The 27,461-nt window shown below is 46.4% G+C and overlaps 1 protein-coding gene across 6 annotated transcripts in view; it reads right to left on the bottom strand.

The window, feature by feature from the left end:
- TJP1 (tight junction protein 1) overlaps positions 1 to 27,461 on the bottom strand; it is a 707,329-nt gene that overhangs the window by 457,272 nt on the left and 222,596 nt on the right. For all 6 annotated transcript variants that reach the window (XM_086958396.1, XM_086958395.1, XM_086958394.1 and 3 more), the window contains exon 5: positions 19,606 to 19,879. In XM_086958396.1, coding sequence (XP_086814522.1) covers positions 19,606 to 19,879 — 274 coding nt within the window. The remainder of the gene's footprint in view (positions 1 to 19,605; positions 19,880 to 27,461) is intronic.

Consider the following 27,461-nt stretch of genomic DNA (forward strand, 5'->3'; position numbering starts at 1 on the left):
CTCCTCTACGGGCTGGGGCGTGCTTCGACTTGCGAACTACGTAGGAGCACTTAAATTAGACTATGTGTGGTGCGAGAACTGTGATGTGGTGGAGTGGGATATGTGTAAGTGATTAAAAATACCTGCCTAGTAAGCTATAAATGATTTATTCTTGCTCCTAGGTGGTAGAACTTAAAACGGGGTAGAATAAATAGGGTGCCTAAAGAACAATGAGTTTAGGTGTACCTATTAGTTCCAATCGGTCAACATGTTTCGAGCGTCCCCCACGCTCTTCCTCAGGACTACACAGGGACCAGCCCTGTGTTCGCCACTCCTAATAATGCCCAAATGAGCTAATAATGAAAAAATTAGAAAATAAATCAAATTAATGCTGCAAGGGAATAAAGCATGCATCCAGTACCTACGTAAGAAATTAATCACGTGGTATTTGTGAGAAAGAACAAATCATTGTGGTTATGGGGTAGCAAGACCCCTCAGGATATGCACATATTTTTCACACACAAAACATAAAACATATAATATATGAGAAATAAGTGACAGAATAATTATTTTAATTTTCTGGTCCAGTTTCTGGCCAGTTAAGACTTCAGCGAGGCCAGTATACACCCAACATGGCCGCCAAAATAGACACAAACAGTTACCTACTCATACGGTCTACTCCATTACAATGACAATGCGGAAATGAAGTACAAAAGCAACCTCCCGGCACCGTTTCTCTAACATTCGGTCCGGAGGCGTGAGAGTAGGTGAATCGGCCACTAGTATCCTGTAATCAAGTAAGTGATTTTGCTGACCCAGGAGGTACCGGGGGACCGCTGCCTCGATAATTAGCCTTTGTCCACTAACTAGGCATTATTCCAATTTTTTCCCATTTCTTTTTAACCACCATATTGTTGGGATACAAGCCCTCCGAATCCATGGGGAAAAGTTAGGCCCTGCTACATGTATGTAAATAAAACAGTTCTGTGTGTATGAAGTATGTATGGGGTTTCACGAGGTGCTAACAACGTTCTTTTTTCAGAAAAACGTTTTTAAATTACACACGCCATTGGGCTACTATGGATAAGAAGGTGCATATATTATATGTTTTATGTGTTGTGTGTGAAAAATATGTGCATATCCTGAGGGGTCTTGCTACCCCATAACCACATTGTTGTGTTCTTTCTTACAGATACCATGTGATTAATTTCTTACGTAAGTACTGGATGCATGCTTTATGGACCGGTCGTATCTTCCCAATAGAGCAGAGGCACTGGAAACCTTCATGAAAGAGACCGATGTGTTGCATATTTTCCGTCCCATGGAATCCATTACTTTTCTGTCTCTATCTGGAGGAGCTGAGGAGGAAGACATATATGACTGAGTTTTCCTAGCCACAGCCACAATGATAGAATCTGGAGGCGGATCAGAGCGAAGAAATAATGGATCCTGATCAGGGGCCTTATATTTCTTAGCAATTCGTGAAGGCACAGAACCCACTGTTGCAGGAGTTAGAAAAGTCTGAGTGGCAAGGTCAATAATGCCAGGAACAAGTGGGAGCAACGGTCTGGCTGAGGAACGGTGATGCAGGGTCTCAAAGATTACTGAGGTAGACACAGTAGAAAACGACATCGTTATATTTAACTTGCTCGCTCCTCGACATAACACCTCATTGAAGGTAGTGAGATCGTCCACAGGTGAGACTTGTGATGGAGGTGTACAGGTACAAGTAGGAGAGTAATCGCTCATACAGGTCTTAGTAGGCGAGGTAGACCAGGTGCGAGGTCTTAGTGGTTTCCTCCTTGGTGAAGAATGAAAAGATCTAGATCTATCCCTTGAAAGCCTATAACGGGATCGCAGAGAGCGTGCTCTAGTCGGAGTTCTTCTTCTTGAAGATACCACAGTGGGTGTCCTTGATCTTCGTGGAGATCTCCAAAGTGTTTGAATTGGAGATTTTGAGAGGCGGGAAGGAGAGTAGGTACGGGAGTAGTCCAAACCAGGACTGCTGATAGACCTGGCGTTCTTCCGCCTAGGTTCTTCACCAACTTCTAGAGAGCCCTCCAGTGAAACCTGTACAATATGAAGTTCAGGTGACTAAGATCTTGAAGGAGAGTGAGATGCACCGTCAACCTCCTCCGAGGCCCAAGCATGTTCCTTGTCCCTTGACGTTGATAGCCTCGACGTCGACAAATGCCTCTCCCTCGACGTCGAACCATGGTGATGCCCTGTAGATTTCGACGTCTTGGCGGTGATCTCGAAGTCGAATGGTGATCTGCTCTCGATGGCAACCGGTCTTCAGGTCTCTTCGATGTTGGCAAGCTTCTTGACGTCGACCTACGGCGAGGTGACGGAGAGTGTCTCGACGTCGATGGGTGTCTAGACGACGATACATGTTTCGACGTCAATAGACCCGCATCTTGACCATTTCTCTGTTCCAAAGCAGGACGCTTTGAAGTCGAGGCCTTTCTCGACGACAGAGACTTACGCTGACTCGACGTCGGAGACTATTCCGGCCTTTTCTTCGACGGTGGCTGCGACACCGACGGCGAACAATCTGGAATCTGCCTTTCTGATGAGAGGAGGGCTCTTGATCCCCAAGGCTACTTTCTGGATGGGATTTTCGTCTCTCCATCACCGCCTGAAGCCGAATCCTCTCTCTATCACGGAGTGTTCTTGTAGAAAACCTTTGGCACTGATAACAGGCGTCTACCTTATGAGAAGAGGGAAGACAGGTGATACACACGGAGTGTGGACTGACCTAGCCATCTTTTTTCCACAAGATGGACAATTTCTGAAGAGAGCTGGCATTTTGACAGAAAAAGATGACACCTTTCTGTCAGAAAAAGAAGGTAAAAATTCTTCCAGCACAGGAGAAATGCTGAACAGCAAGAAAAATAAAAAGTTCTGACTAAAAAGTCAAAAAACTGTCGAGCTCAAGCTCCAGGATCCTCACATAAGGAGCCGGAAAAAAGAACTGACCTAACTGCCACCTGTGGTGCATGCTGGGAGCATAGGGCTCTCTGAGGTTCTTAAATGCAAAGTGCCTAGATTTTGTAAATCTGAAAGGCGAGGTGCCAGTTGTCTTTTCCGTCTCAGGACAGTAATTACTATGCAGGCTATGGGCCAAATTACTTGTGTTTTGTTCCTTGTTCTGGAAAATAAAGAGATTCTTGTATGAAGCCATTTGGGTGTATGGTCTCTATTACAAGTTGTCTTAAGTAATTTATTACTATACAAGTATTGCTGAGTTGTTTTCTGGCTGTTTGTCCCTTTTTTAGCTTGGGTTTTTATGGGGCTGCATAGTTACATGTATGTTGGTCCTCATACATATTTGAGTGTATGTATGAACTTTAGTGTCTTGACATACACCTGTATATATATGTACAAAACCTGTATATATATTTATTTATTACAACACCAAATGTCCTGTCGCAGAGGGAGCACGTTAAAGTTGGTGCCAGAGTCGAGATCAGGACAGGGTCTCGTATTGTATCCTGCATATCTGAATGTGTGATTGTGTTATACCTTTATGTCTGTTGTTTATCTGGAGCTTTCCTCATCCTGTATTAGCATGAGATTGATACATCTCTGTTGTATCTTTAAACTGTTATGTGTTTTGGCTTGGCAGTGTGTCACTATACTCCTATGTTTTACTATCTGGTAAGATTTTCCAGATCATTCCGATCTTAAATCCTGATGTGTATGGTCCTTGACAACTATGTTGTGTACTATGCTTGGGAATTTATTGTGTATAGTTCACACTATACACAATAAAACAACAGATACAACAGAGATGTATCAATCTCATGCTAATACAGGATGAGGAAAGCTCCAGATAAACACCAGACAAAGGTATAACACAATCACACATTCAGATATGCAGGCAAAATATTAAGTGGTGGAAAGGGCACTCAGCCCTAGAAATTAAGGCATCGTTAACAAACCCAAGTTGGGGACAAAACCGCTGCGTAACTGAAACTGTGGTTTTCATGACTCACATAACAGTCATACGTGTAAATTTTACACATAGAGGTAATACACATAAGGCGATGCCAGTTCACACCACTAATATAATGTTACACCACATAGAATACACAAGAAATACGTGGATGTTTGCTGAGAACATAGCTGAATAAAGTTGCAAACCTAGCATTGTAAACTATATATCCCAGAATGCATAGCAAATGCTAAACAATATAAATATGAAAAGTGAAAAGGGACAAACTGTATGATACTGCAGTGAAAAGGAACTACAGGTTCGAAACGCGTAGGCCATCACAGTTGTGGAATAAACTAACTTGAAATTACCAAGCGGAGTGCCAAGAGTAATCATTTTTGTGTGGGAGATTATATATATATATATATATAAATTCAATTAGCCTGGCAGCCGCCAAGCTCCGCTCTCCTCAAGCCTCTTAGCGAAGGCGGTTCGTGTGTAGGTTGCGAACCTGAATATAAATTCCACTTCTAACTTTACCGTTCCAGTCAGAGAACACACGAACAACTTCTTGCTGGAGAAAAAGCCTTTTAATGCAGTTTCAAAGCAACAACTCTACGCGTTTCAGGAGCTCACCTCCCTTGCTCACGAATATATAACGGGAACCGTCATTCCAAATCTTCCTCCCAAAGGAAAGAAAACAACGCAGAGTAAGCCCAAAATTTTGTGCAAATCTCAGTGCTTTATTGTGCGATCAAGAGACCGGTGGGTCTCGAAACGCGTAGCGATTATCAAAGAATAAACTTGGTGTTATCTACCCTCGCTCTGAGTGCGCATTGAATCCTTAATGGGAACCTTTGGAACTTGTGCAAAAAGTTACCGGCGCTGGGGTCCTGCCGGCATATGCGCCACCTGACTACGGGAACCATTCAGGAAGGATCCCTTTCGGAATATGAATATATATATATATATATCTCCAGTAACATCCTTTCAAGAAAAGATCAGAGGCCTTAGGGGAGTTCAGAGCAGGAAACCCGTTTATTTCATTCATCCCAGCAGCGGCAGATGCATTTCGGCACAATCGCCTTCTTCGGTGCCCTGTGCTGTGAAGAGTCTACCCCTAATGTGCTCCTCCTGTGTGAAATAATCACCAGCACAAGAGTCCCCTCCCCCTGCAAATGTCATCCCACCAATAGGAGTTCGAATCCAGTCCAACAAACTCCAAATCCCAGCAGGCACTGTCCGGGCGCTGCAGAGCAGGTGGTGTATGGGAGAGGGAACAACTGTAGGTTAGTGCCGGCACCAGGTGAGTCGGGTAGATCGTAGATCAAGGAAAAGGGCGGGAGTCCACCCTGAGTCCCCTGTATCCGCAGCGCCAGTCCCAACAGAAATACACATGTATAGGGGCAGTCAAATGTGAGACTCCAAGCCCCCTCGAGATTAAATATCTCAGTCCACACATGGCGTCCTCTGGTTTCTGGCGGGCATCGGAATTACTGATCCCTCAGTTATGAAGTCGCTGCGAGCAGCGGGTTGCCGTTGTTTATTCCGTGTCACTTGTTGCTGCGTGGCCTTCTGTTTTGCGCATCCGGCAAGCGCAATAATATATCCAGTAACATCCTTTCAAGAAAAGATCAGAGGCCTTAGGGGAGTTCAGAGCAGGAAACCTGTTTATTTCATTCATCCCAGCAGCGGCAGATGCATTTCGGCACAATCGCCTTCTTCGGTGCCCTGTGCTGTACAGAGTCTACCCCTAATGTGCTCCTCCTGTGTGAAATAATCACCAGCACAAGAGTCCCCTCCCCCTGCAAATGTCATCCCACCAATAGGAGTTCGAATCCAGTCCAACGAACTCCAAATCCCAGCAGGCACTGTCCCGGCGCTGCAGAGCAGGTGGTGTATGGGAGAGGGAACAACTGTAGGTTAGTGCCGGCACCAGGTGAGTCGGGTAGATCGTAGATCAAGGAAAAGGGCGGGAGACCACCCTGAGTCCCCTGTATCCGCAGCGCCAGTCCCAACAGAAATACACATGTATAGGGGCAGTCAAATGTGAGACTCCAAGCCCCCTCGAGATTAAATATCTCAGTCCACACATGGCGTCCTCTGGTTCCCGGCGGACATCGGAATTACTGATCCCTCAGTTATGAAGTCGCTGCGAGCAGCGGGTTGCCGTTGTTTATTCCGTGTCACTTGTTGCTGCGTGGCCTTCTGTTTTGCGCATTCGGCAAGCGCAATAATATATCCAGTAACATCCTTTCAAGAAAAGATCAGAGGCCTTAGGGGAGTTCAGAGCAGGAAACCCGTTTATTTCATTCATCCCAGCAACGGCAGATGCATTTCGGCACAATCGCCTTCTTCGGTGCCCTGTGCTGTAAAGAGTCTACCCCTAATGTGCTCCTCCTGTGTGAAATAAGGGAAAGAAAACAACGCAGAGTAAGCCCAAAATTTTGTGCAAATCTCAGTGCTTTATTGTGCGATCAAGAGACCGGTGGGTCTCGAAACGCGTAGCGATTATCAAAGAATAAACTTGGTGTTATCTACCCTCGCTCTGAGTGCGCATTGAATCCTTTCTGGGAACCTTTGGAACTTGTGCAAAAAGTTACCGGCGCTGGGGTCCTGCCGGCATATGCGCCACCTGACTACGGGAACCATTCAGGAAGGATCCCTTTCGAGAGAGAGAGATATATATATATATATATATATATATATATATATATATATATCGGGAACCGTCATTCCAAATCTTCCTCCCACGGAAAGAAAACAACGCAGAGTAAGCCCAACATTTTGTGCAAATCTCAGTGCTTTATTGTGCAATCTAGCAGCCAGCCGTCTGCCATGACGCGTTTCGCCTCAAAGCCGAGGCTTGATCACATGACGTGTCAATGAAACAGAAGAGGGTATTTATATAAAAAAAAATGCGCGAAAAGCTAAGCCTCCATGGTCTTAAAGTGAACATAGCGTTATTGTACATTCATGTATCTGGAAGTTCAATCAGAACATATATAGGACATAGTGTCTTTTTCATTGGGTCACATCAGGGATAAAAATAAATATATTTCATATCATATATACATATATACATTTCAAATATTTACAAATAAATATCAATATCAAAAATATAGTTTCATATACATCAATACATCTAATATTATATATGTATACCCTGTAATGTAATACCTTATTATCTGATGTTACTAAAAATAGAAATACTTTGTATTTCCGATACAGTGCAAATCAATACTAATGTTGACTTTGTCATTTCATAAAGGCTCCAGTGAGCCCATAACCTCCCGGGAAGCTATCTTCCATTCTCCATACTTCTGCTATGTACCCTCTCTGGGCGCTGTAAATCAGTCCTACAATGAGTGGGAAAAAAGTGCTTGTGCAAAAGAATTGTGCATAATTTTGTTTTACAGTATATAAGAAGTTTAAGTCCAGAAATTTCATAGTCAATCGAAGACGGATCTTACTCTTATTTGGTTGCGATGAGTTACATGTCCCTGCTTCTGAGTGGATCTAGAGGTATCTGTATGCTGTGAGCAAATGAAGGCAATATTAAAATAAAATTGAGTTCTGGCGGCTAATGAAGAAATGAAAATGGTAAACCTGTCATCAATCCTATTTCAGACATGTGTGTAGATCCTCGCGATCATTGTATCCCCCGAGGCTCTTACAATTAAGCTCCAAAATATACCTTGTCTCTAAGAGGCGCAATTTCCCCTCTATGTCCCCTCCCCGTTTTAACGGTAATAAGGTGTTGATTAAGAAGTATTGGAGCATAGCGGGGTCACTATTGTGTAGGGACTCGAAATGTCGCGCTACCGGGTAGGATTGATCTCTGCCTGTAATTACCCTTATATGTTGCAGTATTCGCTTGTGGGCGGGCGGCCGTGTGCTGCCCACATAGCTTAGCCCACACGGACACTGCAACACAGAGAACATATTCGGTTTTACAGGTCAGTCGTTTGGTGATGGGTATTGGGTTATCTTTGAAGGTACTCACATAGTGAGTTTTATTTACACCGAAGCGACAAGCCTTACAAGACATGCATCTCCTAAAGTCCTTACTCAGGGCCTTCCATGTTCCAGAGAGTGCAGTGTCCAAGCTGTTGCCAACTAAGGCATCCGCCATAGTTGGTGATCTTCGAAAGGTGATTTCTGGTCTAACAGAGACATCCCCTCCAATTACTGGATCCACTCTCACTAGATTCCAGTTCCTTGAGAATATCTTTTTGATCTCTGAATGTTGCTGGCTGTACGGAACTATAATCCTAGAAGTTATTTGATTACTATCAGGGTTCATAGTGTTTGCTCTAACTTTGGGGATGAGGGCCTCTTCTCTAGTACTAGCTCTAGTGCGATGTATGGCTTTATCTACAGTTTCCTCCTTATATCCCCTCTCCAAAAAGCGTTGTTTACTTGCTTTTTGGGCTTTAATGCAGTCCGGATCCGAGCTACATATTCGTCTCAATCTAAGCATCTCCCCGTAGGGGATGCTATTGATGAGATGGCGTGGGTGTTGACTCGTAGCATGCAGCAGTGTGTTTCCCGCTGTCATCTTCCTATGTAATCGAGTCCCTATTTCATGTTCCTTGGCAAAGACTTCTACGTCTAAAAAGTTTACAGACTCCTTATGTATTTGTGATGTAAACTGCAGATTGAAAGTGTTTACATTCAGAGTTTTAACAAATTTCTCAGCACTAGATCTGGACCCCTTCCACACCATAAATAAATCATCAATGTATCTGAGGTATATCATTACATTCACCATCATAGTTTCTCTGTGTTGACCCATGAGGACCTGCTCCTCCCACAGCCCCATGTGCAGCACGCGAAGCTGGGAGAAAAGCAGGCCCCCATGGCCACACCGCTCAGTTGTCGCTACATCTGGTTGTTAAAGATGAAGTAGTTCTGCTCTAGACAACGTTTTAACATTCTGATGATCATTTTGTTGTGGTTTAAGAAATTCAAAGGTCGTTTAGCCAAATAGTGCTCGTCGGCTTTAATGCCGTCACAATGTCTTATCGACGTATATAAAGAAGTAACGTCTAGGGTCATCAAGATACATTCAGTCTTCCATTTCAATTTCTCAAGTTTGCAAATAAAAACCGTTGTGTCCCTTACATACGATGGTAATTCCCTCACCCATTCCTGCAGGAAAAAGTCAATGTATTTTGAAAAATTCTCTGTGGAACTGTTTATTGCCGATATAATTGGCCTCCCGGGTGGAGTTTGTATGTCTTTATGAATTTTGGGCAATAGATAGAAGGTGGGAATCACAGGGTAATCTTTCTTTAAAAACCGGAATTCGTCATTTGAAATCAAACCACCACTTCTCCAAGCCATCAGCTTGGAATTCTGTTCTGACCTTGCCGCTTTTATTGCTACGATGTTGCTTTTCTTGTTTTATATATATATAGTTATAAGCTCCGGGGTCCCGCACATGGGCCGGGATATTTAGCTGCTTATGACTATTGATGAGTACCCCCTGGAAGAGAACAAACTTTATAAAGCAGGATTTTACCGTGCATGACTTTTCGCCGCAAGCACTGGAACAAATGCCTTTACCCCACAATCTCATACCCCACAATGCAGTTGTGTTGTCTTAGATTTCATTTTGTTTGGGGGTGGCAACACCCCCCCCCCAAACCGCCCTTTTATTCTTTAAACTCCAATCTCAGCTTACCTCTACCTGTCCTGAATCCTAAAAACTCCTCAACTCCATTTACCTCTACCAATCCATGAACATTAAAAACCCCTTACCTCTTTACAAGTCACTGAACCAAAAAACCCTTTACCCCCAGTTTACAGCTACTCGCCCCGGAACCCTAAAAACTCTCCCTTTACCTCTACTCTTTCCGTCCCTTGCCCATTCCTCAACTCTTACCCATCTCTTAACTCTCAAATCCAGATTTTAAATGCCATAAATATGTAATGTGAAAAAATTAAAAGTACCATGAGTAAAGTACCAAAAGGGGGCCTACTTGGCACTCAATGTTAAGTACTTATCTATGTGGCAATATTCTGCAGGATAAAGACAATGGGATAAAGACTGCACAAACAGAAGAAAGGCCTCCAGCATGCAGTGGTCCAAAATAGGCCTACGGCCCCCATTCTTCTTTGGAACAAGGAAGTAATAATGTAAGAAGCTTCCTCCTCCTTCAGTGTCTTGCACCCCGCCCAATCACGCCTCTGAAGAAGAAAACATTTGCTTCTTGCATTAGAACTGTGGAGAACTGCTCTGAAAATCACTCCGGTGTGGAAGGAAGGTGAGTAGGGAAGGAAGTGAAAGGCAAGACACAGTCCCTTTAGACAATATGTAAAACCCCACTGTCGGACATGATGGATCACCAGCAGGGTAGGAAAGGCCATAATCTACCTCGATATGGTCAGGCGTGTGCCTGAAAGAGCAAGTAAACAGCTGGATTTCTACTACAGCAATGGAGAAATAGTTGGAGATGTGTTGTCACTTTGGGAGGATTTTTTTTAGGGGTGCTACATCTATGGGCTCAAAGTCTGGGTTGGCTGCTGCAGTGCTGCTTGAGAGGGCTGGTGTTGTCTGTAATATAGCCACCTGAAATAGCCTCTGATTTTCCTGTTTTGGGGGGGAAATTGCTAGGTTGGCATCAGCAGCTCCAAGGATCATGCTGTGGCACGATTATCGTGGAATCATTCTAGCTGTCAAAGTGCATGTCTATTAAGGATGCTTGCACGTCTAGTTGTTCTCATCAAGGTGTGCCTCTAAAGCATGATAATGGTGGCAACAACTCTGCTGATGCAGTCTGTGGTGTTTAGAGTAGATATTTGGCCATGTCCTGACCATCCTGTATACTTTTGGTAAGTATAAACTTACAGTGTTTGTTGGAAAGGAATTTGGATTAATAACACGTGTTGAGGCTTGACCATTTAAGCTTTCTGGTGTACAGTGCTTGTTTAGAAGTCCAGGTCATCGGAAGCAGTGTTGCTTAAAATAGGCGAAGTGATTGGCGGGCATGAGTATGTCTTAGATCTTGAATCGAGAAGGGCATCAGTAAGGATTTCAATAAATGGCCATAACGGCTAAGATGAAGTTGCAGAATCTAAGTCAATGCGTGTGTTGTTGGCTATATAGTGGGCAAACTGCATTTTTAGGGCTTCAGTGGCACTCCGAACCACCACTACAAGTAAAGCGTTTTTCCGCAGCTGGAGACTCATCTAAATACAACGAATTTCAGTATAATGTGGGAGAACAACCTGTCCCTTTCCTCATAATCCTCATTATGAGGGATATTAGGTGCTTCTTGCACTGGGTGTGAATCAAACCAAAAATGGCATAAATCCTCTGCTGGTACTGCAAAGGAAACCACATGCATTCATTCAATCAAAATGCCAGTACATGGAGCTGAATGTGAAAACTTAAACCAAGAAAACCTAACAAGAGGCAAATTGGTGACAATCCCTTCTCCCTTTGTACAGTATGCAATTTAGGGCAAACTCTGTTAAGGTCAATGCATGCAACCGATTGAAGCAAATAAAAAGTACAACAGCAGTAATAAGACAATCTCTGTAAATACTTCCATGGATAAAAAACTGTTACCAGAGCAGGAATTATTCGAGTAACAAGGAGTTCAATATAATAGGTAGTAGGACTCCAAACAAACATTACATAGGGTTGGAACCAAAGAAACTCCATGTTCCACAGCCCCAACAGATAATTAACATGAAATGAGCTGAATACAAAAAAAAAGGTAGCACTCTCATTTAAGCAACTGAATACTGACCTTAAGTGAATCCAACACAGGAATGTAGGCTGTGTAACATTTTCCCCCTCTTCTCAGGCCCCTAAACTCTCTCTAAGACACACCACCAAACCTCATAACTTTATATATAAATGGACAAAAACGGGAAGGCAAATGGAAAGGGGAGTCCTCTCGGTCACCCCGAAGGTATGGCTGGGTGCCCCGATCCCCCGGGAAACCTTAGCGGGCGGGGGGCGTATCCCGGCCGGTATGCCCATAGTGGCGTGGTTGGAGCACGCCCCCGCCGCCTAAAAGGGTTGTCCTAACACCTGCCCGGAAGTCCATGCACCTCTGGGCGGGATGGGGATGCTGCCCTGCCTTCCCGCTGCAAGATAAAAAGCGCGGGAATCCAGGCAAGCGTCCTCTTGTTCCTGCTCTCTGAAGGCTGCACCACTCGACGCTCGTGAGCCCTCAAGGAAACAAGCTGCAGTTTTTGAACGTGTAATCGTTGTTTTTTCTGTTTCAGTCGTCAAGGCGTAGCTGGAGTCCGAGTCGCTACTGGAAAGCAGGCAGAGACAAAACAGAACGCAGATATGCCTGGTAAGAAGAGTGGAAAGAGCTCCGAGATGGAACGAATGCTGCGCACACTGGTGAACCAAGTGTCGGCGATGGACAGGAAATTCGGTAAAGTAGACTAGCTGGGTCACAGCTTAGCGGCCCTCCGGAAACAAGTAGAGGCCCAAGCGGGGCCCTCAGGGCGACCTAAGAGGATCGTGGGGCCTGCTTTGCCAAACATTACCCCAGGGGGGGATAAGGGGAAAAGGAAGAAGGGGAAAGTCCCGATGGAGGTCCCGCTGGTCCCAGTAGCACCAGCGTCCAGCCCAGTACCCACACCGGATGGGGGATTGCCAATCCCTGTGGTTATCACACCGCCGGAAAACAACCAAATGCCTTCCGAATTAGCGATTCAGTTGGCGGCTGTATTGCCCTGGTTGAAGAAGGGAGAGGGGGGGATCCGCAGCTGTGGAAGACCCAGCCGAAGAAGCTAGGCAGATTATCGAGCAGCTCAGGCAGACAAGGGGCGCTGGAGCAGAGAACGTGCCTTCTATTTCTCCGCAGGTGGCGAACCTGGCCGCGGTCGAAAATCGGAATAAGTCGACGGACACGACCGGAGGTGCAACAGAAGCCGGTAAGAGATCGCTCCCAATAATGGAGGAAGGCGCTGTACCCTCAACGCGGGAATGCTTGGCACAACATGTTCCTATGGCAACAAAAGAAATGGTGTGGGCGAATAAGTATATCAATATGTTTTCATTGTTGACAGACAATCGTGAGTTAGAATATGCCAAGACTCAGAAGGATTTATGGCACCCCAGTGTATGGAGGGCAAAAATGGCAGAGTTCAGGGTGGAAGAGTCTATGATGAACTGGATCAGGGCTTTTTCTGTTTTTGTAGCAATTATGGCTGAGCGAACACCAGAACTGTTGGGAGACCTTGCTTGCTACCAGAGCAGGATCACGGGCTTCCATGAGAAGTATGGAGGAGAAGAATGGAAAGGGTATGACGTGGCATTTAGAAAAGCGAAAGAGTTTAATGAAACACTGACTTGGGATTGTTTGGATACTGTATCTTGGCATGCGCAGTTCTTGCCGGGCTCGGCGGGTGGATCGGGGTCGAGTGCAAACGGCTCCAGGGCCTTTCAGCAGAAACATCCACAGCCCTTTCGACCAACCTACGGGGGGATACTCAGTCTAGATCGGGCTGGAATGGGAATAAGCGAGGAGTATGTTGGGGTTTCAACAAGGGAACGTGTAGCAGGCCGCAGGGAACATGCAGGTTCAGGCATGCCTGCGCAGGTTGTGGTAACACCTCCCACCCCGAAACTAGCTGCCGATCCAGAGGCAATAGTACTGGAGGGAAAGGGGGTACCAAGCAGGATTGACACGGTGCCTCGTAGGTCCAAACAAACGCCTGTGGATATTCTGGCTTTGACTCCCTGGCTGAACAAATACCCTGATCATGTGTCCGCTGGGATCCTGCGAGATGGCTTCTCGTATGGCTTCAGGATCCCGGCGGGTGATTTTCGGGGGGCCCCCTCATGCAAAAACCAACTGTCCGTTTAGCACAACCCGGCGGTGGCCGCCACAAAAATCGCAAAAGAGGTTCGCTTGGGGCGGGTTGCAGGACCGTTCGGTGAACCACCAACGGCCAATTGATGAGGCGATAGATGCAGACATTTGCAGTGTGAGGTATGCATCATTCAATGGCGCAATGGTAATGTTGAATCGCCTAGGACCCGGTGCATTGTTAGCAAACTCGGATATTGAATCCGCATTTAGGTTGCTTCCGGTACATCCCCACGATCAGCACTTGTTGGGTTTTGCATTTCAGGGGAAGTACTACATGGATATGTGCATGCCGATGGGTTGTTCAATTTCGTGTGCCTATTTGGAAATGTTTAGCTCATTTCTGGAGTGGGTATTCTCGAAGGCCTCAGGGCACCGACAAGTGATGCATTACCTCGATGATTTCTTGTTTCTCGGCCCAGCGGGCTCTCGGGACTGTGCACGGGCATTGCAGGATTTCTGCGTGCTCGTGCGGGGTTTCGGGGTACCGTTGGCACCAGGTAATACGGTGGGTCCAACTACCTCCCTGGAGTTTCTGGGTATCGAACTGGACTCCGTGGAGGGTTGCTTCTGTTTGCCGGCGGAGAAGATCGCCAAATTCAGGGCCTCCTTGTTGCAATGTCTCCAGAACGACAAAGTGACACTGCAACAACTACAGCAAACAGTGGGACAGCTTAACTTTGCATTGAGGGTTATACCAATGGCTCGCCCTTTCTCCCGATCGATTGCCGAACCCATGGTTGGCCTAAAGGAGGGGCACCATCGTACGAGGCTGTCGGCAGAGGTTCGCCAGGACATGCTCATTTGGCTGGCATTCTTGGCGGATTTCAACGGCCGAGTAGTCTGGAGCAAAGCCCCGGCATCGTCAGCAGAATTAGGTTTATGGACCGACTCTGCGGGCAGTGTGGGGTTTGGCGCAATTCTTGGTAACCGATGGTCGGCCCAGAAAAGGCCAGCATGGTGGGAAACAAGTGGTTTGACGAGCAACATTGGTTTTCTAGAGCTATTCCCCATCTGGGTAGCTTTGTCGGACTGGCCAGAAGAGTTCTGAAACCGCTCGGTGATATTTTGGTCTGATAACATGACCGTAGTTGAGTGCATTAACCAGCAGGCAGCACGCTGCAAGTGGATATTGCGATTGTTGAAAGAAATTGTGTTGAAATGCTTGAGACTAAATGTACAATTCAGGGCAAAACATGTGCTGGGAGCACTGAATAATGCAGCTGATGCGCTCTCTCGTTTCAAAATGCAGGCTTTCAGGGATTGTTTACCCTCAGCGGAACTAGTGGCAGCGCCATTTCCTGAAGCACTATGGCAAATCGGCGCCCCGGACTACAAAACCTCGTGGCAGCCAGTTTAGTGCCCAGGACAAGAAAAGCTTATGAAGGGGCGTTCCGCTCGTACTGCGCCTTTTTGGGCCCTACATGGGAGCATAGATGGGGTCAGGAGGGGTCCTTTACCCAATTTTTGGTGGCACTTCATGAGGAGGGCCGGTCGGTGGCAACCGCCAGTCGGTATAAGGCCACCATATCGTTTATGGCTCAGCTCCAAGGAATCAGGGAATTGCCGGACTCCTTTGTAGTCAGAAAGGCGCTGCGCGGCTGGTGGCGCCTATAGGGTCGCAAAAAGGATACCAGGCACCCGATAGGTTTTGACAGATTGACCTCCTTGTTGGCTAAACTAGAGGAGACATGCTCCTCACCTAGTGAGGTCGTCCTATTCCGGGCAGCATTTGCGTTGGCGTTCTATGGGGCCCTGCGGGTAAGCAAACTAGTGGCTGCCAACAAAAGGGATACCGAGGGGTTCTGCGCAGGGACCACACGCAAGTGAGGGGGGATTCCCTGCTAATCACCATAGCCAGGTCAAAGACTGACCAGGAGGCCCAGGGGAATAGCATTGTGTTGCAACGCGCTCCGGGTAGTCCCTGTTGTCCAGTGAGGCATGTTGAGACTTACCTAAAACAAAGGTTGACGACGTGGGGGGGGCCTTGCTGCGACATGCTGACGGCACCCCGTTAACAAAGTTTCAGTTCCAGAGGGTGCTGGCAATCACGATTGAAGCTGCAGGCTTGAACCCGAGTGATTTTGGGACTCATTCATTCAGGATAGGGGCCGCTACAGAAGCAACGGCTGGGGGTCTGCGGGCAGACAATGTTAAACAATTAGGCCGCTGGTCTTCGAATTGTTTCAAAACGGTACGTGCGGCTGCACATGTAAGTTATTGAAGAAGTGCACTCACGCTTGTTGTCTTTTGTTTGGATTACAGTTTCACAAGCCTGTGACGCAGGGCGGAAATTGGAACCGGCCCAGTATCAGCTAACCACCACTTCAGGAACAAGGAATGGAAGACGGGTGGTCTTGGTCGTGGGCCACTCATACGTGAGGCGTGCAGTGGACATATTCAAGGCAGGTGATGCGATCCACACATCTGAGGAATATGGTTTCAGGGTGTCCTTCCATGGGAAGGGCAGCCTATGTATTGACCGACTGCAAAGTTTTGTGGAAGAATTGTTAGGGCAGCACAGGTCACCGCCATCAGTAGTCATAGTGCACATTGGGGGCAATGACTTGGTAAGGTTGGGCAGACGAGCTTTGATCGAGCACATACTTTCAGCAGTTAGTTGGTTAGCAAAGACGCTCCCGGGGTGCACAATAGCTTGGTCACACATGATTCCGATGAGGGTATGGAGGGGTGGATTGTCCACGACAGCGTTGAACCATTCGGTAAAAAGGGGCAACAATAAAATGGAGAAATTGTTTCCCTCTGCTCATCTTCAAAGCATACCTCATGGGTGCATCTGGGGGGGCCACTGTTATTCAGATTATGGGGTACACCTGTCCAGGGTGGGGAATGACTTATTGATAGGAGACATGATAGCTTGGCTAGTGGGATTGAGGAGACATGCCCTATAGGAGGTGTGGGGGGGCCAGATAGTCGGTCAACTATCTGGCCTGTGGCGGTAAGGTCATGATCGGTGAGCAGTGATTTCAAGGTCCCTAGTGGGGGCGCCACCCATTATGGATGGGAGCGCCCGGGGGGAGGCGGCCATTGGTCCCTCCCACGGGGGGCGGCACCCATTACGGATGGGATCGCCCAGGGGGAGACGGCCATAGGGCCCTCCCAGGGGGGGGACGGCTATATGCCCCTCCCAGGAATTTCCCAGGGGCCGGATATCCGCTTCGGCGGAAGAGAGTGCGGAGAAGGGGGGGGGGGGTCGGGAGTCCACGCTGTCCTTACGGATACCCCGCACGGGAACTCGGACGACCTTAAGATGGCGTCGAGTGAAAGGGGGCGTATGGCTAGGTGCCCCGATCCCCCGGGAAACCTTTGCGGGCGGGGGGGGGCGTGTCCCTGCCGGTATGCCCATAGTGGCATGGTTGGAGCACGCCCCCGCCGCCTAAAAGGGTTGTCCTAACACCCGCCCGGAAGTCCGTGCACCTCTGGGCGGGATGGGGATGTTGCCCCGCCTTCCCGCTGCAAGATAGAAAGCGCGGGAATCCAGGCAAGCGTTCTCTTGTTCCTGCGCTCTGAAGGCTGCACCACTCGTCGCTCGTGAGCCCTCAAGGGAACAAGCTGCAGTTTTTGACCCACCCACCAGCCCCTGTTGCAGAAGTTTGGGAGTAAAAAAAGTTCTAAGTCGCAATTTGATTGCAATGGATAAACGTCTGGTTGGAACCGTTGCTCTCATCTTAGATTGATGCCAAGAGTGTGCATGCAACTGAATACTTGCCTTTAGGCCTTTTTTCCTTTGTAGAAATGTAATGAATAGTATGTAATAAAAAAACGTTCTCTGGTATAGGACCTTTTTCTCCTTTTGTAGCAATGTTTATAGTTCATTGGATATACCTAGCTGTAATTTAAGATTAAGCATAGGTTTTTCCCCCTAGTAGGTAACTAACTGTCGTATTTATTTAGTCTTCGGTCGGGCGGTAAGGTCATGATCGGTGAGCAGTGATTTCAAGGTCCCTAGTGGGGGACCTTGGAACACAGGAACTCGGACGACCTTAAGATGGCGCCGAGTAAAAGGGGGCCCCCATGACAAGGGAAGTTACAGTTGGCTACGAGGGTAAAGCCCTCTGCGCATGCGCCACTCACATGTGACGGCGGAAATTAGGTGATAGGGATCTGACATCGGTTAAGACCTTGCCGTGGGCCCCTAGCGATAGGATGTACAAAATTCGTATGCAATGCATTATGTCATGATGTTAGACTCAGTTAGGAAAATCTTTGTATTAGAGATTTGTTAAGGTTAGCCTGGATAGCTGTCTTCATCAAGTGTAATGAAAGTTGAATTTTGTACAGGATACATGAAACGTTTTTAATTTAAAGTTTTAAATTTTGTTTCATATTTTAATAAATACGGCCGGGGGGGTCGTGAGGCCCCCCTGCCTTCCAAAAGATCAAACTGTGTCTGTCTCCTACCATTGGGTTGGTGGTGGAAGGGGTGGCGGGCATCCCGGACCATATGGTCAAATGGCAATTGCCCAGTACACTTTATATGCAAACCTTGTTGTCACCTTCAGCCCTCAATTCTTTCACCCTTGGCCATGAAACTGCTAGAGACCACCTACTCCATTAGTGATGGCTGACTATGTAGTGCGCACTGCGAAATGCAGCTTTCAAGTACTGATGCATATCAAGTTGAAGGTTTAAATAATAAGGAAAAAAGTAGGCTCCTATCCACTGAAAATGTAGTGCTTCACTCCCACTAGTTACACCACCATAAAGAGAAAAACCACTCCCTTTTTTCAGACATACAGGAGATTTGAAATGGAGGTGCCAGATTTCATCACATTTATATTGAAGAAACATTAGGCAAGAAAATATGTTTCTGTTAACAGTGATACAAATGTAAAGCTCTCAACAAAAAGCACTGTCACCCATACAAGGTATCTGTGAATCTGTATTTTAGGAGGAGTCTTCAATAAGATCTATTCTGTTTCCATAACAAATGTAATCATGCTATGAAGAAGCTTATCTATTCAGATGTTTTTGATAATTATGAAATATTAATCCGGATTATTTTCTTATCGGAAAAAAACAAAACTTTTTAAAAGGTTATGTCCAATCTGAAGGCATACACAGCGAGACTTCTGCATGAAATATCCATTGCAGGTACAATGACCTGTGACTGCAGAGTTTCTGGTGAAAGAATAATGAGGTGGTGGAAAAAGCGGTCAGAAAATATTACATAATTTATATTGTGTAAATGTTAGTTGAGGTGATCAGAGATCTCACCTGCACCCTTAGAGTTTATATGTATTGAGCTGATCAGATATCTCACCTGCACCCCTAGAGTTTATACATATAAACTCTAAGGGTGCAGGTGAGATCTCTGATCAGCTCAACTAACATTTACACAATATAAATTATGTAATATTTTCTGATCGCTTTTTCCACCACCTCATTATTCTTTCAGAGATCAGAGATCTCACCTGCACCCCTAGAGTTTATAAATATAAACTCTAGGGGTGCAGGTGAGATCTCTGATCAGCTCAACTAACATTTACACAATATAAATTATGTAATATTTTAAAACCATGGTTCTCATTTGAAGAAACAAATTGTCCTTAAACTCTAAATAATCAATTTGGCAAAAGTGATGCTTAGTGACATAACTTGAAGCAAAGTATCCTCATGGAAACAGTTGCATACCAAACACAACTGTGTTTGTTACTAATTATTTTGAAGATGTGTTTAGGTGTGCTGCAAAACAATGTTCTAAAGAAATTAAAAACTGTACTTTAATTCCAGTACAATCAATATACAAATGGTGAATTCATTTTCATTCTTCAGATAGTATCAAATATAAAGAATATCAAGTGTGTTCTTCTGATATACCTTCATTCTTTCGAGATTTCACCAAGGTCACTTTGGCTGGTTTTGGAGCCTGACTAGAAGTCACAGATCTTCTGTCGGATCTTGGAGACAAACTTCGCTCTCGACTTGCACTTCTGTCTCGTACCCAACTTCTCTCACTTCTCCTACTGGTAATTGTCCGTGAAGTTCTCTGATCAGGCACATCATCTTCAAAACTATCTTCTTCATTTTCAGAAACTGGAACTGGATCATGTCGGACTACCGGAAGCGACACTTTTTTCTTTCTCCGTATGGTCTGTAATCAAGGATAAGTTTCACAATGGAATATCTTTCAGAGTTTTTATGCAGAAACATGTATATTTAGATGGACAGCTACAGGAGACTGTGGTTCAACATTAAAACTAATTCTTAGTATGAAAAGTAATTCTCCAATTAATCCTTTAAACAAATTCGTAGAACACCCAAATGAAGCATTGTCATAATTTCAAACCTATTTTTTTCAATGCAACAACTTAAAATATGGCACATTTAAATTTTAATAATCAGCGAGTATGCAAAGCTAACCATGTAGGTTTGCTGTAAAATGCAGCCTGCCAAATGAGAACAAGAGAATTTAAAGTAATGACCAAACATTAGTAAACAAGCTACTGAACCAAAATATAGCTGTGCTCATTCAAAGAATTTAAAGAAAGATTACAGGTTGTTCAAAAGAGCTGTCCAAATCATGCCACAAGAGCTGCAAAAACTGGACAAAAACAACAAACCAGGTCCTCATGGAGTACGGGATTCCTTCTGTACACTATGCACACATCCCCCTCACCACCCCCTCCCCCCGCACCAAGTAATTGTCCTTGATTCTTACAGCTTTTGCCCATTCCACTGTGCATCAAACAGGAACATAGCCTGTCAATCTAGCAACTTACATTAACATGCATCACAAACACTAGACCTATTGGCGTTGCATAGCATCAGCATAAAAAAATAGAATAAAAAGTGGCGATGAAATGGCTATGATGCCTACTGAATCATTCTGTAAGAGCATGCATGCATGATGACGTGCATGCATCAGGATGCATGTGTCTGCCTACGGAATGATACAAGGACAATTTCGTTTTTTTTTCATTTATCATCTAAAATGGTGAAAATCTAAATTCAAATTCTTTCTTCGGTCAAATAGAAATAGACCATAACACATGATATCTGATACAAATCCATAGAGTAACAATAATATACATACAAATTTACATTGATTTTAAAATAATTAAAGGTGTGCTTACTGTCATCTGTGTGCTTCCGCAGCGGTGTGTGCGTTCCAAAAGGTGGGCGGGGCTGCGATGGCAGTTGGCCCTTCGCAGCACCAGGGAGGGAGTGCTCCCGTCGGCCGAGCACGGAACGGGTTAAGTCTCCGAATTAATCATATAACCAATTAAGAAAGGAATAAAACACCTCAAGTAGGGTACACCGTGTGCTTCTAACTGATACTAAAAATGAAGGAGAAGGCACCTCAACCTAACACCGTCTAACAGAGGGAGGTTCAGTGCAGGAAAGTTAGCCATCCATATTTTTTATGGGCCCGAATAGCTGCTTTCAGGATGGCACAAAGTATGAAGTTTCCGTTGAAAACCTAGCTTGCGTAACAAAGGCTGGATAAAGTGATTGGCCTTGACTGTACTATTTGCAAAAAAAACAAAGGGCAGAAGTGATAGTGCAGAATGGTTAGAATGGTTATCACAGGGGTAAATCGAATTTGTTTTTTCACCAGAATCAGGGAAATTATTAAAAAACAAAATGGATCCTGCACTGTAACGTAAAAGGATAGATCTTTCCCATATTGTGAGTTCTAAAGATATAAACGGCAGGTATGCCTGGTAAGAAGCACCTATAGTAAGTCGAAACTCAAAGTTTTACCCACTCAGTTCTCATTCTTAATTTTATGCTGTGCTTCATGTACGCTGTTATCACCACTGCTTTAGCACTTTAAGGAATACTATTAGGTTCCGAGAACCAGGCAGATAGACCCAGAGTTCCCAAGGTGTCTCGAATATAGCTAAGCCATAGGATAGAAAGGTTCTGTCGGGTAGCTAAACAAATTGCTTTAAGTAAAGGCTATGATAGCTCATAAATTATTGAGAAGAATGATAGTCAATTACATTCAAATACACCTCTCTGAGAACAAATTTAGTTCCAAGTTTTTATATATGAAAAAGTCACCATTGAAATACACTGGACTTTCTTCATTCCATTTCAAATTCAATAACTGTTAAAAACATGTGAAGAGTGACTGTTGGTGAACAAAGTGAATAGTCAATGCTCTGGCCAGAAGCCAGTGCCAGATCGTCTGCGCCTCCCGAGACAGGGTGCACGAGCTCGAGCCCCCCTGCTTGATGAGGTAATACATCGTGGTCTTATTGTCCGTCTGTACAAGCAGAGAGTTGATCTGGAAGGACGGATGAAAGGCCTTCAGTGCCAAGTGAACAGCTCTGAGTTCCAGGAAATTGATGCGATACGTGGACTCCATCGGAGACCACGTTCCTTGAATCTGTTAGTCTCCCGAATGCACTCCCCAGCCGTGGAGAGAGGCATCCGTCACGATAGTCTGAGTAGGAATGTCCTTGTGGAAGGGAACCCCTCTGAGGAGATTCTCCGCTGAACACCACCACTTCAGAGACTGAAGAGCATGCAGAGACAGTCGTATCTTGTCGTCCCAAGATCCTTTCCTCTGGTCCCACTGGTCCTCCAAGCACTCCTGCAGAGGTCTCATGTGTAGCCGTGCATGAGGAGTGAGGAAGATACAAGAGGCCATCGACCCCAGTAGAGAAGACACCGTCCTCACTGTTGTAGATGGAGCGGTCATAAGAGCCTGAGCCTTCCGAAGGATCGATCTCCGTCGCTCCTCCGAAGGAGACACGCTTGCTGACAGCGTATTGATGGTGGCTCCCAAGTACTGAATGCACTGGACCGGGACAGACTTGGACATGTTGATGTGCAACCCCAGCTTGTTCAAGAGAACGCACGTCTTCCGGAAGTGTGCTTGAGCTTCCGAGAAGGAGAAGGCCTTGATCAACCAATCGTCCAGGTATGGGTAGACAAGCACCTTGTTCTTCCTTAGATGTGCCGCTACCACTGCCATACACTTCGAGAATGTTCTGGGCGCAGATTTCAGCCCGAATGGCAGTACTGTGTATTGATAATGATTGGTGCCGACTTGAAATCGCAGGAACTTCCTGTGTTTGTGTGCAATGGGCACATGGAAGTACGCATCCTGTAGGTCTATTGCACAAAGAATGTCTCCCTATTGCAACTGAATATAAATCTGATGCAACGACAGCATGCAAAACATTTCTCTGCGAATCCGCTTGTTTGCCTGCCCAAGTCCAGAATGGGCCTGAACTCGTTTTTGTCCTTCTTGCGAACCAGGAAGAACCGGGAGTACAGACCTCTTCCTCTTTGAGACAGAGGTACGTCTTCTATCGCCCTTTTTCCTTAACAGGATATCGGCCTCCGCCTGGAGCTCGCGCAGTTGATACTGTGAGCTGACCGGAGGGATCGCTGGAGGCGGGCTGATGAACCGAAGACTGTATCCATTGCAAACAATATTCAGCACCCACTTGTCCTGAGTAATTTTTCTCCACTCTGCCAGTAAAAATTGACCGCTCCCCCCCCCATCGGAGCGGGTAACGGATGAAGGGGAAGTAACAGCTCAGGGTCGCGACCCGGCCGGGCCCTTGTTCGCTGTAGAGGACTGCTGTCCCCCTCTACCCTTCTGGCGCTTCTGGAAGGGTCTCTGAAACTGCTGCTGTTGTTGCTGCTGCTGTCCCGAAGACTGCCCTCGTCCTCTACCCTGTGCATCGAACCGTCTCTGGAACGGGCAGTAGGACTTCTTTTCTTTCGGCTTCTCCAAGCCCACAGCCGTAAGGGTCTCCGCCTCCGCCTTCATGCGGGCCATCTCGTCATCTGCGTGTTTTCTGAATAAGGTCTCCCCGGAAAAGGGCAGATTGGCCACCCGCTGCTGGGCCTCCAGCTTGAGCGACGTGAGCCTGAGCCTGAGCCAAGCATGGCGTCTCTGATTGATCCCATGACAGTAACCATGGGCAGCCAACAGGGAGACATCCGCCGCTGCGCTGATGACTTGGTTTGACACCAGCATTCCTTCCTTGAGGTTCTCTTGGAAGTCCTCCCTCTTGTCTCTTGGCAGAAGTTCCACAAACTGTTGCAGGGAGTCCCACAGAGCCCGGTCATAGCGGCCTAGCAGCGCCGCATCGCTGGACGCCTTCATAGCCGTGGACGCAGTCCCACAAGCCTTCCTTCCAGCCGAGTCGATCCATCGACTTTCTTTACCTGGAGGCACAGTGGAGGACGGGGAGGTAGAGTGTAACTTTCTGGCCGCCGTCACTATCACGGGGACCGGATCTATCCTCAGAAAGGACGGGTCCGAATCCGGGGCCCTGTACTTCTTCAGAAGCCGGGAGGGAGTGGCCTTCACTACCGCTCCTCTGCAGGTTCTACCAGTCCAAGTACCAGTGGTAGGAGAGGGCGAGACAAGTGCCTCTTGTGAAGCGTCTCGAATATCACGGACGTCGTAGGTGTCGGAGCCGTCACCGTGATACCTAGTTTTGCAGCCCCCCTCAGGAGAACCTCCTGAAATGTACTAATGTTGTCCACTGGAGACACTCTGGTCCCTGGGGAGCCCGACAAAGTCGGTGAGTAGGAGCGGGTCCTGGAGGAGTCCGTGCGGGACCTAGTTCCCCTTCTCCTACGGAGATGCCTTGATCTGGTGGAGGATCTGCGACGACTCCTCGATCTTCCTCTCCGTCCGGAGCGTGATCGTGACGTCCTCGGCCTAGGGCTATCAACCGGTTCCACCGGAGCAGGTGACTTGTGCTTAGCTGGGGCCTTCGGCTTAGGTGTCCCTTTGGGAGGTGTCGGAAGAGTGAGGGGGACCCTCGGCAACGGAGGAGGTGGAGTCACCTTCCCCGACGGGGTATACACCTCGGAATACACCGAGCCCGGTGAACGGCCTTCTTTACCAGCCTGGGACGTTGGCGAACCTCCCATGGCGTCAGGCCTCCTTCCACCTCTCTTCGATGTCGAAGAACGGCGACCAGACGGCGAGCGTCGGCCCCGTGACGTCGAGCGTCTCCTCCTCGGCGTCGAACACCTTCGCCTCGACGGCGACCTTCTGCGCCTCGACGGCGTTCTTCTGTGCCTCGACGGTGATCTTCTGTGGCTCGACGGCGATCTGCGCCTCGATGGCGATCTGCGCCTCGACGGCGACCTGTGCCTCGAAGGCGGTCCACCCCTCGACGACGAGGATCTCCTCGACGATGATCGTCTCCTCTTCGGCCGACGCCTGGCCTGACGACGTCGATCGCTCGACGACGATGAAATAGTCACCGGGGACTTCGATGGTCTTGTAACATCCCTTGACGCCGAGCGTCGACGTCGCTTCGACTCCGACGATGGGGAACAGACCGTAGTCATCCCTCTCGACGCCGTAGTGGATGCAATCGACCCAGGCGGAGAATGGTGACGTTTGCTGGCCTTCCTGCCCCTGGGGAGCCCCCCAGAGGCCTCTTCATGGGCAGATGAAGCCCCCTCCAGACCCACCTTGTGCCTTCATTCTTCTTTCTTCGAGGCCCTGAAGTTTGTTTCGGTCCTTCAGGGTCCAGCCAGAGAAGCCTTGACAGATCACACACTCCTCTGGGACATGGGAAGATGGAAGGCAGAGGATACACACCTCATGGGGATCTGATTTGGCCTTCTTCCTGGAGCACTCTGGGCATTTATCGAATAATGCAGGCATATTCGACAGAAAACAGAGTGCAAGCACCAAGAAGAAAAGGCACCAAGTACTATAAAGCACTTAACCTCGAAAAAAATAGTGAAAAATCACCAAAAACCCTTAAAAAGGGAGAGCTCAATGCTCCAGGGTCCTGCTTGCAGGAGCCGGAAAAAAACTGAAAGTAAAAGGGACCTGCAGTGCATTCTGGGATACTGTGAAGTTCTGGAAAGTTCTCTTAAAGGCACAGTATCCTGTTTTGAGCCACATAATGGCAGCCTATGGGGCTTGTCTGCCCATGTCTTCCTCTCTATCATTCAGAGGGTGTTTGCTGCTGAGGCAAGGGAAATCTGGACAGACTTTGCTGTTTGTGGATTTTTGGTGGAATTTGTAGTTGAAGTACTGGACAGTGTAGCCTGTTTATAGGCTGCATTATCTGTCTTCAAATTCTCTCTTAAGTGTCTGTGCAGTTCTGCATTTTTTCAACACTTTAAGAGATTATTTTTGATTGCTCCGGGGTCCACGCACATGGGTGGGACTATTCACTAAATTATGACTATACACAGAGATCCCCTACTACAGAACTTTGATATATGAGTTGAGCTTTTGGACAATTGGTGCCAAGAAATAATCTACATAAGATGCTACTGTTTCACATAATGAGCCACAACTAGATATAATAAGTTGGGCTGGTGGATTATTTAATGTTTTGTGAATTTTTGGCAAAAAGTACATTGTGGGTGTTATTGGGTGGAGTATAGTGAGGAATTTTTTTTCATCCTTGTTGATTACCCCCTTTTCATGCCATTCACTGATTTGTTTGTGTAGCACTTGCATCATTTTAGCAATCTGATTTTTATGTAGTAGTTTATAGTTTGCTGCATCATTTAGTTGCCTGGTTGCTTCTTTTACATAGTCACTTTTGTTCTGGATGACTATGTTGCCCCCTTTGTCCGCTGGTTTTATTTCAATTAGGGGATTTAGTTGGAGGGCTTTTAATGCTGCTCGTTCCTCTGTTTCGTCCATTTGATGTGTGAGTAGATACGCAGTTGCTAAACTCGCGGCATCCGCCACTGTAAAGTGTTATGCTGCTGGATCTGGCATTATTTCTCCAATTGTAGGATTGGTCATTTCTCCTTTTTTCCTTTTGGCAAAAAACTTTTTTAGTTTCAACTTTCGTATATATTTATATACGTCAATTCTTGTCTCTACTTCATCCTGATGTTTGTCCGTGCAAAACGTTAGTCCTTTACTTAGGACAGTTCTTTCTGATTCGGTTAGTTGATAATCCGATAAATGTACAATTATCTTGGGGTCCAATTTTAATGCTTTGGTTATTATAGCTTTTTTGGCGCTGCTCTGTTGCGCAGTGGATATCTTCGACTTGCAACTTCACCTGGTTTTCCTCCTTGGCTTGTATTCACCGTTTGTCCTCTTCCTCCTCCTCCTCCTCCCCATTCTCGGATTGCCTCTGCCTTTTCCACTGGGTTTTGGATTTTGTTGGTCCTTGTAGAGGATTTGCATTTCCTCTAAAAAAGTTAACTTCTTGAATCCCACCGATGCCTGTTCTCCATCACTCACTTCAGATTCGGGCTCACTTTGTGATGTTCCACTTTCCACAGTTTGTGGCCATGTTTGTTCTTGTTTGCGCAGAGTTTCGAATCTTTTGGCAAAGTTAAAGATTGTGCCATTTTCAAAATCTGCCTGATCACGTCTGTATTTCCTTTGTTTTCGCTCCTGGATTTCATTGTCGTGTTTGTCAAGGTTTTTATCCATAGTTGCTCGTAGATTTTTGACCGTTTCTTCACTTTCCCCCAGAGTTATCCTCGCCGCCAGCACCGGCTTTGAGCTGCTCCCCCGCTTGGGACGTTTGCTCGTGAATGTGAAAATATATATATATATATATATATATATATATATATATCCACAAAACTCCTCACAAAGAAAGAGCAGAAGCCCGTGAAGAACAAAGAAAACTTCCTTTATTTCCTGCTGTGTGGCAAATGCATTTCGGCCTCCTTCGGCCTTCGTCAGTGCCAGGGTATTTTCAGCAAGCTGTTACAAGGTGCGGTTTCAATGTCAACTAGCCCCACTGCGA

The sequence above is a fragment of the Lissotriton vulgaris genome, chromosome 2_1 (assembly GCF_964263255.1).
Source record: "Lissotriton vulgaris chromosome 2_1, aLisVul1.2, whole genome shotgun sequence".
In the NCBI taxonomy this organism is placed as follows: Eukaryota; Metazoa; Chordata; class Amphibia; order Caudata; family Salamandridae; genus Lissotriton; species Lissotriton vulgaris.